Here is a 15162-nt window from a genome sequence, read left to right as displayed (position 1 = left end):
CTCCCAATCTTTGTAAAGTTTGGGCCAATTTTTACTGTCATATTTTTCGTCCTGAAAAATTTGGGTCTTTTTTATTATATAGATATAAGCTTTTTTCAATAGAGTTTAGTGTATGTTTTTATACTTTTTCATTTCCCCTCTTCGAGACAAAAAATGTTTAAACATTTTACCTAATTGTTCTACAAATTAAGAGAAAGCAACCACATATACTGTGCCCAAAAACTCCTGAAAAAGTTATGTCAAGTTCACCCGAATTGATCAAGTGTAGACGGTGGACCGGCATATAATTGGGTGGTCACGTATCTGTGATCTATTTATATTTTATTGGGTTTTTTTTTTATGGAGTAATTAGTTTCAAAGTCTGCGGATAAAAAAACCATTTTGCACACCTCTCAACAACTCTCATGGCTCTAAAATTGATAACTGAATCAACTTTAATGTTCTGATGATTTTTTTTTTGCTTTATATGAGAGTTGAACCTGCAAACTTAAAAATTAAGGTTATTTTAAGTTCGTATCTACATGCTCTTGTCTGTACCACACCACACTGAACTCAATTTGGAGTCAATAACTGCGGGTATGGTTCAAGGTTATTTGGCCATAAAATGGCTGTTTAGTTCAGCTGAGATAGTTTTTTGTTTAAGGAAAAGAAAAAAAACGCTTAGAGAAGAGTAGGGTTGGTAATAGGGGGCGGTGGGAATAGGCTAGCTATCATAGTTTGGAAAGGAATTTGACTAAAAAATGTTTCTATTGAGCCAAAGGTTCCCTTTCAAGTTCCGAAGAATTGTACCCGATATTGAACGAGAGTTTACTGATCTATCTTCATCCAACTTTTTGCACTTTAGTAAGTGTTTTTTTTTTTTTTTTTTTGTTCACTAAAATTGTTGCAAAAGTTTATTCTACTGTAAAAAAAAAGAGTGAAACTGCGATATTAAATGATTTTTAAAGCTTAAATTAAGTGGTTTCCTTTTAAGTGAGCAAAATCAGAAAGTTGGGCAGACAAGCCACCCCAATTTTTGTAAAGGAGGAAAAAGAAGACCCAAAAGCTTATTACAAACACTGTCAATGGGGTGGGTCTCAAGAGATTAGACATTTATCCAACTTTGTCTAAAGCTAGACTCAAACGTAGCATCACTTTTGATAATTCAAGCGTTCGAATTATTTTATGTGCATCTTAGTTAATTTTGGGATGAATTCATCTGCCCACTGGGACAAAATGTAGCATGACTTTCCGAAAATGTATCCCAGCTTGGATCATTGAGAGTGTGTAGTACACGTGCCTGCTAGGAGAGTGAAAAACATTTTCAAATAATCCAACTAATTATTATTGGGTTTAGTTTTCTCTTTATATATAGTTGTTAGGTAAGATCCAGTGTCTCTGTTTGAAAATGCAGTGGAATGAAATGGACACGCCATTTTGTGGGGTTTAAATACGTTATCCATTTAGATTTTAATCTTGGCCATCCGGGGTTGTTTACAATTGGCTGTACACACACTTGATATCCCAAAATTTGGAAATTGAAACGGACTCATTGGTGGCGATTACACGTTTTTATAAGATGATACAAACGTAATCCACCCTTCGAGCTATGTCGTGATTGTAGGACGAGGACGCGACCTATCTATCGAGAGGCAAACAAGTGGGCCGATGCACTAGAAAAGGATACCGTGGTGGCTTTCGAAGATTTACGTACATATTTGTGTTTCTATTCCTGATTGTATTTAATTTACTTTCGCTTTTGGCTATGGATTCAATGCGGGTCAATTACCCTGGACTTGTATACGCTTAATTTCTTTGTTTTAATGCGTTTTCTATTTTTAAAAAAAATTCGTGCAACATTTTGACACTCCTACTGATTTTTACCCATTAGTAAAAAAGAAGCATCTTCCTAGTGCTATTAGTGGAGCCAAATCCTTTGAAATGGCTATCAAAATTGTCTAATAAATCTGGCACATGAAATGCCCTTTTCTATCACATTCACATCAAATTTTCCCTTAACTTCAACCAAATGTTGGATTTTGCTTCCAATGATTGCATCTTTTTTTTTTTTTTTTGCCCCACCTTTATCTTGATTGAGATGAATCAACGGTCGTAACTACACTCAGCAAAAATATTGCATGACTCACTTTAAGAAACATCTTAATCTTGCAGTATTTTATAGGAGTATACTAGTGCTACTAGAATGGATGTACTATGTAGGACCCATCGAAGACTTAAACATGTTATCTCAGGTGAGCAAATGCAGATTGTTAATTCCGAAGTACCAAAAAAACAAAAAACAAAAAACAAAAAAAACGATTGTCAATGACCAATGGGCTAGCTGTTGTCTCGGTTGGTAATTCATGTTCTTCTCATAGGGGAGGCCAGGGTTCGAGCTTTATCGTGGGCGTTTAGAATTCATTGCTATGGAACCTAGTAACACCCCGTTAACCTCCACTGATGTATGCAAATTGTCAGTGATAATCGGGAAAAAAAAAAACCAGATTGTCAATGTGCCCCCTCAAATATTATTCTGTATTGAAATTTCTGTTTTGGCATTCTTTCCAAGGGTCTCTACCATAAATCAGTTCAATCAGATATTGGTAAGAATATTCTTCATTAATTCAATTTGTGGTTCTTGAATTTGATTTAGAGAAATAATTGGGCTAGCTCATTTAGCCAAAACTCTTGCATATCATTAGGATATCATGAGTTTGAATCTCGTCACTTGCGTGTGGATGTTATTCCCTTAGAGGGACTCTTCCTTTGTTTTTGTGTTTTTTTTACTTTTTTTCTATGATGGACGTATTTCTTGTATTGGTTGTTGTATTGGTTGAGTTGTTGGGTTTGGTTATCTCGTGGATTCTCATAATTGATGTAGTGTCTCATGATTTGTACTACTTTGTAATTCATACATGATGTAAATGATTTCTCATATCGATTGAGAAAAAAAATTCGATTTAAAAAAAATTTGAACGGCTTAGATCATTTATATGAAACTCATGGTAGATCCCACGCAACCCTATGTACAATTGGTATATACATTTTTGTGTACTCGAAGTCGGGCTGATTTAGTCCCCATTTCGCTAACTCAAATAAGTGTTTTTTTTTTAATTAAATATAATTTATTGTGAGAGAATGATTTGTCTCGTAAAGTAAAAAATAAGTATTTAAAAAACAAAAACCTTAGAGGAACGAGGCCTTAATTATCTAACAGAAAGAAATACACCTAAATACAATAAAATTCCAGTGCAGAGAATTTGGACACCTCAATGTGATGTTTTCTTATTCAAATCATTGTGACGTTGATTAGCGGAATACTCTCTCTTTAGCATTGCAATCAATAGGAATAAAAATGCCTCGTATCATATATGAGCCCAGGTGGAAAAGAATATTGCACACAGTGGACCCTCGGCAACATATCCTTCAGAATGCAAACCGTTTTTCGTTCTCAATTTTCGCATTGCGAACATGCTTTCGATCTTTACCCCGCAGATTTTAGTAGCTTGAGATGTGATTCACACACGCTCTCACCCTCTCGCTCACGTGTATGCACACGAATTACGCGTCTTGGAGCGGACCCCATCGATCGATCATCTATCAAAGGGGAATGGGTGCTCGCCACGTGGACCATTCCCTTGCCCAGAAAGGGATTTGGGTGAGGGTGTTTATCCAAGTGGGTCCCTGTCTTTTACCTTTGGTGCATCATGCATGTGCCTCCATGACAAATCATAAGGAGAAAGGGCCCTTAATTGATGTGTGTTATCCTATCAGGCCCAGGATGTTGGAAAAAATTTCTGGGCCTCAAGATCTGATCCGAAATGACTTTGATGAAGACTCTGATTATTACAGTACTCCCTCCGTCCTAATTTATTTGTTCCAATTTTATTCTAACTGAATTAAAAAATTAGTTATATCTGTAAAATGGTAATGAATTTTATATTCAATATGGATTTTGTTTGATAGATCTCGATTTGTTCTATAATTCAATATTTTCGAAATCACCTAAAACATTATAAATTACAAAATATAATTAATTAAAAAGTAGCACGAACTCCAAAAAATGACAAATAAATTGGGACGGAGGGAGTATTTATTAGGTTGGGTTTTTTTTTTTTTTTTGGATGTGGGAGTTCACGTGCAAGCGTGCACTTCACGTGACATTCTGTGTTCTGTTCTGTGTCCATGGACTGGAGTTCCTGACCCCACTTTGTATAGTACTCCCAGTACTGTTGTGCTGCTGCTGTTGCATGAATTTAGATAATACTAAATGCAGGAATGGACCAGAATCCCATCTTTTTCTTGGTACAGAAATGGAGTGCACGTATATTACTCTATCACCTCTGTCACCATGTCATGCCACACTATTATCGGTAGCAAACGCTACTGTACCTACGCCAGGACCGAAGATAAGGTCCCTTCACACATGAGTGGCGTTAGGAGTGTGTTAAGCGTCAATAAAGAACTATAGAGATTCCAACAAACCAAATCTGAGTTTCCACCATCTAACCATCTCGCAGTTTCAAATTCCATCGCACATATACTGCGGTGGATTTAACTTCTCGAAAGCACAAACCTCGAGTACTAGTACTGTAGTACACAAAGATTGCATAATTCGTCTGTTCGGTCAAAATATCTTTTGCCTAAAGAGAGCGCTTCAAACTAGAAAACCTAGACATTAGAGAAAGACACTCTTGGAGAAGCCCGCTCAAATAAACCGGTTTAACCTGCTTCCTGCAAGAATCATTAAATAACAAAACGAGAATCGATATCTACAATTAGATTATGAAAACCAAAAAAAAAAAACAAGAGCAAGCCATAAACCGTCCCTCACTGCCCATAACTCTGCAACCATTGGAGTTGATACTTGATATGGATTGGTCACTAATAAGCTCGGATGAATCGGCCCTAGCTAATGGTTTCGAAAATGCCAAAACATAACGTGCGTATGAGCCAGGTGACTTAACCACCAAGCTGTCCAAGGTCCATCAAAGATTCTCAAAACATTTCACCGTACCAAGGCACAAGTTCTTCAACAACTCAACCAAATAGGCTGCCTTTTTGGTGCGATCCATATCCAAAACAAGATTTAGGTCAAGACGAATGAAGCGAGGTGCAAGTGCTTACTGATTCCGCGAACCTGTCTTGAATAGCTTGATTTCGAAAGTTCCTTTAACAAATCAAAGTTCCAAACTTCCATACATTAAGTTTCCATCAATAGAGTCAATACATAATCATCATGCCTGGGTCTAATGACTTCATTTTGGGCATAGAAGTCATTTCAGACCCAAAGCATGCAAACAACCTGAGAAAGCTAAGGTTGTGTTCCATATGATGTTATTGCTCTGAACCAGCACAAAAAACTGCCAAAAGAATTACTCCATCGAATATATTGACAAAACCATAGTTTTCATACTACTAACCAAGGTGGTGTCGGCCTGAAGATTCCAAGAAACAGGCATTTTGGACAGATAAAATTAAGGACATTCAATGTTTGGAACGAATATATAGGAGAGGGCAGAAGAGGATAAATTAAATAATTACAGGTGAGACCATGGGACTGATGGAGGTGGGACTCACTAACCTCAGATAATTCCAAGCACAAATGAATGAGGTTTTTTTTTTTTTCTCTTTTGAAGAGAAATGGATGAGTTAGTGATATATCAGTGCAATATCTGCAGACCCTTTGTCTCTGCTTTCCCTGCAATCTGCACATGTACCTGGACAGACATACAGATCACAAAAACTTCCTCAACAAGCCGAGCCGAGTTTGTGGTGTTCGAGCTTGGCTCATTTGTAAACGAGCCGAGCGCGGTTCATTTACCAAACGATCCTAAAACTACAGCTCGAGCTCGGCTAGATTACTAAAAGAGCCGAGCCGAGCCTCAAGCTGCTTTCCAACACTCCCGTTTTCCACTAGGTTTGGAAATGGTTGAATGAACGTAGTCTTATCGCTGTCGGCAATAGTAACTGCGGGGCCGTTGTAGATATTGTCATATAGAGCCAGTTGTATAGATGTAGGCAATGTATTTACAAAATGACAAGTTTTGGTTGAAATTTCTAACTTGACCGCATCAAGATGAAGGAAAAAGTAGGTAAACATCGAATCTCAAGGTCCTTTTGGTAACATTTTAGTTCAATATATAACGATTTTATTTAGAGTTTAGAATCAAGAATACAGATGTACAAGCCTATAGAACAGATCCTGTACAAGAAGACAAAGTACAAATTAGGTTTTAGTTTTCTGAACTTGAGGGAAACAGAATTGATTTGAAACCAAAACAATTTATAATGAATGAGAGAAAGAAGAGGAATCATCTTTTCGACTCTGTCTCTCCTGTGGTTTAAAGTAGGGGATTGTTTCATGCAATTCAATTTCTAAGGTAAGAAAACAAAAAAACAAAAAAGGAGTTAAATGGTCGCCTATTGGCCCTATCTGGGCAAATTCCTTGAGTCGCCATTTATTCAGGTCACAATGGAGCAACTTGTACAGAAGCGTCAAGGCACACCCCTGCAGTCATTTTTGTGCACATCAATATTAAATGAATGTGCAAGAAATTCATGCAAGAGCATAGGATATGCTAGAATTGTGGTACAGGGCAACTTGATCACATGATGTTAGGGCAACAAGTCAGAAACAAATTGAAGGAAACTTATTTCCTAATGGTTCCAATGTACTTGAAAAGATTTTAATGCAATTTTTTGTGCATTAGAATATCATAACAGTTAGGTCAGTAGGTAGTTAACCTTCATTCATTGAGCAATAACAGGAACCTTCCATCTGCATCTGTTTTCAGAAACCGGCGGTGGTTCCCTTAAGGGTGACTGTTCAGTCCCTGGCATGATACATTCAAAGGAAAAGAAAAAGAAAGAGAAAAATTCCATTAGTTTGCTTCCAAAACAATCATTAGAAAAACCACAAATAACTAAGGATTCTGAGGAGTATTTTTGAATCTAAGGACTATAGTAAATAGGATTAAAGTTAACACATTTAGCGCGTTAAGAATTTAACTAAGACTAATAAAAACAAAAGAACCTTCTCTTTGAATAGTGTAGGGGATTTAAAATAATTATCACGCTGTTCTTGGGGTCAAGACTAGATGTTTTCATTGACCGAAACGGGAATTAACAATCCAGGTGTTGGAATCTAGGAACCTTCTTAGGTTACACTCTCTTGATAAAAGGGTAACGCAGGTTCCAATCAATCCGCATCCTTCTAGAAGATTATAACTCTATATTGATCTGTGCTTTTTCTAATGGGAAACAATACTTAGTCCTATCTTGAAGTGACATTCCTTTATATCCTTAAAGTGGTAGTGTGACTAGGGTCAGCTTGTTTGAATCATAGGGTTCAATGTCTTGCAAAGACAATGTTAATCTGTCTCCGTGGGTTATGCAGTTTCATCCTTTACGGCTACTCCTTATTTCTTTCAGCAGAAATCCATAAGATAGCCAACTAAAGCAGGCATACAGAAGCCAATGGTTTGCTCAAACACAAACTTACAATTGCAAGAATTTCAAGCACAGTCATGAATTGATGCAGCCTAAACTGAGATATCCCCTAACTGGATAAGATTGATATATGTCTGAGTGAAAATAAAACAAGCAGTGGTGGCAATCTTTAAAGATAAAGCCTTAAGCAGCTGATTCTCCTAGAAGTAATTCCTAAAAGAAACCATTCGACACCACCCGCATCCTAATTACATCACCTGTATACGCCAAAAACTATATGCATGACTAGAGTGACCAAAAATTGTCCTCCTACTTATGTAAAATGTACTAACGATAACCTCCTACCACCCACAATAATGAAGCAGACTTGAAAACTTAAAGGCATAGGACTAAATGTCTGATCTTCATGTCTTATACACGCAAGTTTACAACCCAAATAAAGTAAGTTCCCACCATGCTGGATCTTAAAATCGAACAATATTCCGACGATAATAGCTCAATTGGGCTCCGGGCTAGATCAGATTGGCTATGTGGATGCTTGTACATCGGTCTCTACGTAAAACAATCAATCCAAAACAAATGCGTCTTTGTGTCCTTTCCCTATCTCAACTGTTTCTTTTGAATGTCCTAAAGTAGCATGAATTTGGAACATTTTATTTATCTTAGGGGACTAAGAAATATACAAAGAAAATCAAACCAGAAATCATCAACATAAACTCAAGTACTGCCCGCAAAACTGAGGAGAAAAATTGGTTAAGAATCTAAGAGCAGGAGAAAATCAATGCCTGTCGTAAAGATAAATCAAATTTTCAACACATATTAGTCTAGCACAGATGTGCCTCTTCATTTTTTAATAATCCTTCCAAGTTTTGAACTTAATTTACCCCAATTCGACTAAATTAGACCCGCACAAAATATCGCAAAGAAATGACTGGAGAGTATCCTTTATTCCCATCCAATGGCTTCAGATCCTAATAGATTCATTACAATGAAATACCGCAACCAAGCAAGAAAAAGATAACAAGTTCAACAAGATTATTTCACTTGTCAATATGTTTCATAGAAGTACATCAACTAGGATAGAATCGCCTAAATTCTGAAAAGGGAACAACTTAACCCTCTAACATTGAGATAAGAGCGCCTCATCCTTGCAAGCGGAGTGGTACCCAGTGGTAGGCACGATGTACTCCCATGCATTTGACAAGGGTTCAAACCTCGTTGACTACAACTAACAACGCTGACTTTCGCCAAGGAAAAAAAGAAGGAAGGGCGCCTCATCCTCACTAACATAAAGAAATCATATCCAAGCACTCTACAATGAAAAATTATGTTCTTTTGTCAAGTCTGATGAACAACTATTCCAAAAGCAGTCCTTAAAGGGTTGAGTTACCAATACAGCTTACAGAACTTCAATAAAAGAGTAAAAGTTTTGGAACATATTCATCAACAGTATTTGCATGACTCAAGAAAGAACGCCCGCATCGTAGGCACGATGTACTCCCATGCATTTGACAAGGGTTCAAACCTCACTGACTACAACTAACAACGCTGACTTTCGCCAAGGAAAAAAAGAAGGAAGGGCTCCTCATCCTCACTAACATAAAGAAATCATATCCAAGCACTCTACAATGAAAAATTATGTTCTTTTGTCAAGTCTGACGAACAACTATTCCAAAAGCAGTCCTTACAGGGTTGAGTTACCAATATAGCTTACAGAACTTCAATAAAAGAGTAAAAGTTTTGGAACATATTCATCAACAATATTTGCATGACTCAAGAAAGAACGCCCGCATCGTCCAACTAGTCTGATCTCCCTATAGCAATAGGGCCAATGAGAAAGTGGCATCCCTTATTGATTTAGCGAACATAGGGCATTGACAGTACCTCTTCTCAATTTGGAGAGTCTCCTATCATTCCCAAATGATCAAGGTTCAGTGATCAGTTAAAAGATTCAATGGAAGAAAGTACATAAAACCAAGCTAAAGCCTTGCGTTCCAATCATTTGCATAGCAAGCATAGCAAACTAATCGCAGAAAAGGCAAATGAGCATAAATTCTTTGATATTGTGTACAACATTTCAAATACATTTATCCTGCGGGGCAAAATCATATGATATTGGTTAGGGTACAGATTTAGAAGCCTGTTATTTGTCTCACTTTATCCTAACTTCTAGACAATGGTCCAATCACTCTTCAACCTTAAAGTGAACTACAGAAATAACAGCTGTTGATAGAGTTGCTGCGAAACAAGAAGGAAGTTCTTACTGGAAAATCGAAATCACTTAAATAACAAAACAGATGAAGGTTCAGCTGGGGGTGGCAGTGCAGATCCCATAAATGTCAAGCTAGATGCAAGCACGTGCTTAAGGTTCTTGAAAAGGATTATTCAGTTTCATTTGTTGCTCCAGAGCCATGTTTCAGGCCTTCAAGTAAATAACACTCCACTAACAAATTCAAAGAGTTCATAAATAAAGAAGCACGATAGCGTTGGAATTGGACATAGAGCAGTCCTATTTGGTAATTTATCTCTATCTTTTGAATTTTATTGCCAGTTCCCCCACACGCATATTGAGTGAGCCAGTTAAGAAAAGGATAAAAGCAGTTAGAACTGCAAATTAAGCCTTTTTGGAGAAGCAGACAACTGCAACACTATCTCTACATGTGAGCATCAAAACAAACAAGTGGGAATAACAAACAATCATGAAACAGGGATATTGGGAAACAGCCGTTCTGAATAGCCTCGGTTGTAAATTACTTCATAGATGCCACATAGCATAATAGAAAATGTCTATGTTCCTTTATTTTCTCACTTCGTCTTTTGACTTCTTATTTTGTTGTCCTAATTCATTGAAAAACTGATTTCACAGTACTTTTGTATCAAATGGTTACCATAAACAATAACAAAAGATCATTTACGTGGGTCGCCAACAAGTTGGAACTTGCGGGAATGTAGAGTCGACTATATGAACAGACTTGGATGCATGTTTGATTCATTAATTCCAAAAAGGATAGAGAACCACACGCAATATGGCAATGGTAGCTTGGGTACCTGGAGATGGAACGAAAGCAGGTGATATAATCATTTCACTGCTGAAGGTTTTTCATCGGCTTCGATTATTGCGGAAGCTACACAGCATTCGAATTTTCTAATGAAAGTCTTGATGAACGCATGAATAATGAGGAGAGATCTCGTGGCGGTTTGTAATGTATCTTTTGTTGCTCTGCCTGATCAGAACCTCAGTTTTTTTCTAGAGAGAGAGAGAGAGAGAGAGAGAGAGAGTTTGACAGAGGAAATAATAAACTTCAACAAACAAAATGCAAGAGAAGAGAAATGGAGAAAGAGAGAAAAATATACTAATAGTAATAGGTTATAGTTCATAAAATGATTACACCAGGAGAGTAGGAAGACTTGAATTGCTTGGTGATTGTTTCAGAATTTGACAGAAATGTGTAACAAGATAAATTTCCACTCATATTAGCAGTATATGAATGATGATCATGATGACAGAAGAAGAAGAAGAATTGTGAACTCCAGTCACCAGTAATCTCCACAAGAACACAAACCACCAGTAAATCGATGAAACCGATTGATATCCCTCACAATAATCTCTCTCTCAAAAACCTCAGAAGCAATCTTCATAACTGTATGACAATCACCACAAGTCCTGAGGTTCTTCTTTATCCTAATCGGAACCCCCATAGGAAGGGTCAGTAATCCAAATGCAAGGGCTAGTTTTTCACTATGATACCATAATCTCGGCTCTTTATACTCTCCCACATCGTTAATTGCGTAGTGGGTCTCAGGCACATAACCGTTCCTCTTCGCCAACACCTCCAACTTTCCCAGCATCTCATAAATCTCAATGGTCCTAGAATGTGATCTATCGTGAGCTGTAAAAACAAATGTCTTGTTCTTAACATCAATCCAGCTACACCCAGGCTCCTTTCTAACCCCATTGGACCCCATTAGTCTCCTCACCTCGTTAGATTCCTTCAACATTCCCCTACGTGAATACATATTAGAAAGCAGTATGTAGTTTCCAGGATTATGGGGTTCAATTTCAAAAAGCTTCTCTGCAACTTCTCTACCCATTTCAAGATCCCCATGGCTCCTACAAGCCCCAAGCAAAGCTCCCCAAACCATTGCGTCAGGTTTAATTGGCATCGATTCTGCAAAATTCTTGGCTTCTTTCAATCGACCAGCTCGACCAAGTAAGTCAACCATGCAAGCATAGTGTTCTGGCCCTGGGCTCATGTCATGTACTTTAGTCATGGAATTGAAGTAAGCAAATCCTTCCTCAACCCGCCCAGTGTGACCACACGCGGATAAAACACAAACCAAAGTTATAAAATCAGGATTAATCCCCTCTTTCAGCATTTCCTCAAACAATTCTATAACTCGGATTGCACAACCATGTTGTTGGCAGGCTGAAATCATGGCTGTCCATGAGACCACATTTCGGTCTTTACTCTCTTCAAATACCCTATGAGCATCATCCAAGCTACCACATTTTGCATACATGGCTATTAATGAGCTTGTGACACAAGGATTCGTACCAAGCCCATATTTTATTATCTGATTGTGGATCAAAGTGCCCTGATCGAATGCAGCTAGATTAGCAGCAGCGTGAAGAACAGTAGAGAATGATATCTCATCTGGTGGAACACCCTCCCTTTCCATAACCCAAAAATAATTGCAAGCTTCTTCAAAGTTGTCATTTTGGACACATCCCATTACCATAATATTCCAAGTAACAACATCTTTATCACCAATGGTCTTGAACAACTCAGTACCATCACTAGAACTCTCACATTTAAAATACATATCCATGAGTGAGTTCTTCACATAAGCTAAACTAATCACGCCATGCTTAACAGCAACACCATGAACTTGCTTCCCCAAATCCGCAACACCAATAGTAGCACAAGCACTTAAAACACTAGAAAAACTCACTTGATCAGGACTTAACATCTCTCCCATAATGCCTTTAAAAAACCCAACTGCTCGATCGTAAATCTCGTTTTGCAAGAACCCAACGATCATACAATTCCAGGAAACTAGGTTTCTCTCGGGCATTTCATCAAACACATTCCCAGCCAAACTCATATGACCACACTTGGCATACATATCAACCAATGCAGTAGCAACAAACAAATCTAACCCATACCCATGTTTACAAATCAATGAATGCATTTGCTGACCATGTATTACAACCACGGTATCGGCGCAAGCCGGTAGAATAGCAGAGAAGGTGTATTGGTTTGGGTAAACACCAGTGCCTCCCATTTCGTTAAACAATTTCAGTGCAAGAAAGGGTCTTTTGTAGTGAGACAAGTGGGTGATGAGAGAGGTCCACGTGACAACATTCTTGGACTCATTTCTCGTGGTTGAGAACAGTGTGAGGCTGTGGTTGATATGCCCGCATTTGGCATACAAGTTGACAAGGTTGGTGAAGAGGAAAGGGAGGGAGGTGTAGTTGTGGGTGATGATTTGGGTGTGGATTTGGGTGGCATGGTTGATGTTCTTGGTTTGGATTGTGGTGTTGATGAGAGAGTCCAGATGGGTGGGAGAGAAGTATTTGGGTGGTGAAGAAGGTAGACATTGGTTGGGAAGTGTTGTTTGCAGTTTATGAGTTGATTTTAGAGGGAGGAAAATTCTCATACTTGTTGTTCAAATCATAGGCTACACTTATTTAGTTCTTATGTGTGGGAATAGGCAAAGTTTCATGGCATGTCTGTAACCAAGTTTCTTTGACTACACTAGTAACACTACAGGGAGTGGACTGTGGACGCCAACCCAGCCCAGTGCGAGCGGGCGTAGAAGTTACTCTCTTTTTCCCTCGACACAAAAGAAAGATTTTATTAAACTCGAAAAGGTTCTGGCTATCAGCTGTAAGAGCATACAAAAAGAGAGCACCTGCTAACCCAAAAACAAAAAGGGCTGTGCTACGTGCACAGACTGCTGTGCACAGCAGCTGTGCACAGCAGCCGTTTTGTCCCGCTTCGGGTCGCACAAAGATGATCGGGGCCGCTCATTTTGTTCAAAATATATCGTTTAAAGTCTCTGTAAAAAATGAGCTTCGTTCGATATCGTTTGAGGCATTAACAAAACACCCAAAATCACTTCAGAATTTAGGCTTAAATTCTGAAGTGATTTTGGGTGTTTTGTTAACGCCTCAAACGATATCGAACGAAGCTCATTTTTTACAGAGACCTTAAACGATATATTTTGAACAAAATGAGCGGCTCCGATCATCTTTGTCCGACCCGAAGCGGGACAAAACGGCTGCTGTGCACAGCTGCTGTGCACAGCTTGCTGTGCACAAATCATTTTCGAAACAAAAACGAGTAAATCCAATAAAGAATTGGATGAGAAAAATAAGAGAAGTAAACACCAAAAAAGCGAAAGTAGTGGTCATATCTTAATTTTCCGGATAGCATCTGGAGCCCTTTTTAAAATCCTCCACTTGATACAGTTTGATGTCATGTTTGGGTTTTTAATCCAAAGAGCTTTTGTCTTGTCTTCACTCTTTCACCAAATCACCAACCTCTCTCACTTCTGGACGGTGTTTCGTCTCCTCATTCGGATCCGGCCGGTGTGCCTAATGGACAATAGTCCATAGGAGATTGGATTCTTAGCTTATCTACTAATCTTGTGGTCGTTTGGGAATCCAAAGTGATTTATGTTTATGTATTGATTGGAATATGTGATCCCTTGGATGGCCTTTTTTCTTTGTTAGCTAGCTCAATTGACTGATACGAAGTGTCAGTTCTGCTTGTGCAATGTATATATGCATTGCCTTGGTGTAAGTAATTAGGTGGCCCTTTGAGTGTAATTTGTATATTTGTTGGTTAGGATGCACATAATTTTCTAATCTTTGTAGATTTGGATGAATTGCATTCACTCAGTTTGGTTTAACATTCAGAGAGTTATTTTAACTCTCGGCACAGTTTTCAATAAATTTTTCTCTCTATCTCTCTCAACTCATTACCACTCCAACTCTCAAAAATAACTTTTTAAATTTCAGAGAGTTACTTTTAACTCTCGGCACAGTTTTCAATAAATTTTTCTCAACTCATTACTACTCCAACTCTCAAAAATAACTTTTTAAATTGTTAACCAAACAAAGCGATTGTAACTGCCGTTAGGCCTTTGAAATGAAATGCGATTGCCTTCCTTTTAAAAAATGAAAAAAAAAAAGAAAAAAAAAGTAACAACTCTGCCGGAGGGTGGGGAATCAAACATAGCCATAGCCCATGGAGGTGGATGGGTTTTGTGTGGGCTTCTAAACGTGTCTGTACTAGACCGAACCGGATGAGGATTTAGGCTCCGTTCCAGAATATCTTCTTAAAAAATAAGTACTTATTTCACATTTTCAAACAAAAAATTAATGTAAATGAAAAATAATTTTTTGATTTTTTTTGCACCGTATAAAAGATCTCGATAAGATCTATCAAATAAGATTCATATTGGTAGGAAAATTTTTGGCATAAACACATTATTTTTGAGCTTGAAATTACTTTCTTAAAAAATAAGTACTTATATTGAGTTCTGGAACGAAGCCTTGGCCTGACGAAATGGGTTGAGCTCACAAATTAGTCTTGATAACAGGATTGATCTTGATAACAGGATTGATCTTGATTGATGTAGTTTTAATTTTACCTATGTGCTTCAAGAAAAATAAAAACAAAACAGAAAAAGTTTGATTTGACAAGTGCTTCACAAAACCCA

General features: G+C 37.9%; 1 protein-coding gene across 1 annotated transcript; it reads right to left on the bottom strand.

The window, feature by feature from the left end:
• Positions 1-10836: 10836 nt before the first annotated feature.
• On the bottom strand, positions 10837-13266 carry LOC131308745 (pentatricopeptide repeat-containing protein At5g04780, mitochondrial-like). The gene has a single exon (XM_058335744.1). The coding sequence runs from the start codon at positions 13090-13092 to the stop codon at positions 10966-10968; it is 2127 nt and encodes a 708-aa protein (XP_058191727.1). The 5' UTR covers positions 13093-13266; the 3' UTR covers positions 10837-10965.
• Positions 13267-15162: the final 1896 nt, after the last annotated feature.

The sequence above is a fragment of the Rhododendron vialii genome, chromosome 11a (assembly GCF_030253575.1).
Source record: "Rhododendron vialii isolate Sample 1 chromosome 11a, ASM3025357v1".
NCBI lineage: Eukaryota > Viridiplantae > Streptophyta > Magnoliopsida > Ericales > Ericaceae > Rhododendron > Rhododendron vialii.
This window is presented reverse-complemented; position numbering and strand designations above follow the sequence as displayed.

Coding starts and splice junctions, on each gene's coding strand:
- LOC131308745 (XM_058335744.1), bottom strand. CDS start 13,092: ATGAGAATTTTCCTCCCTCTAAAATCAACTCATAAACTGCAAACAACA.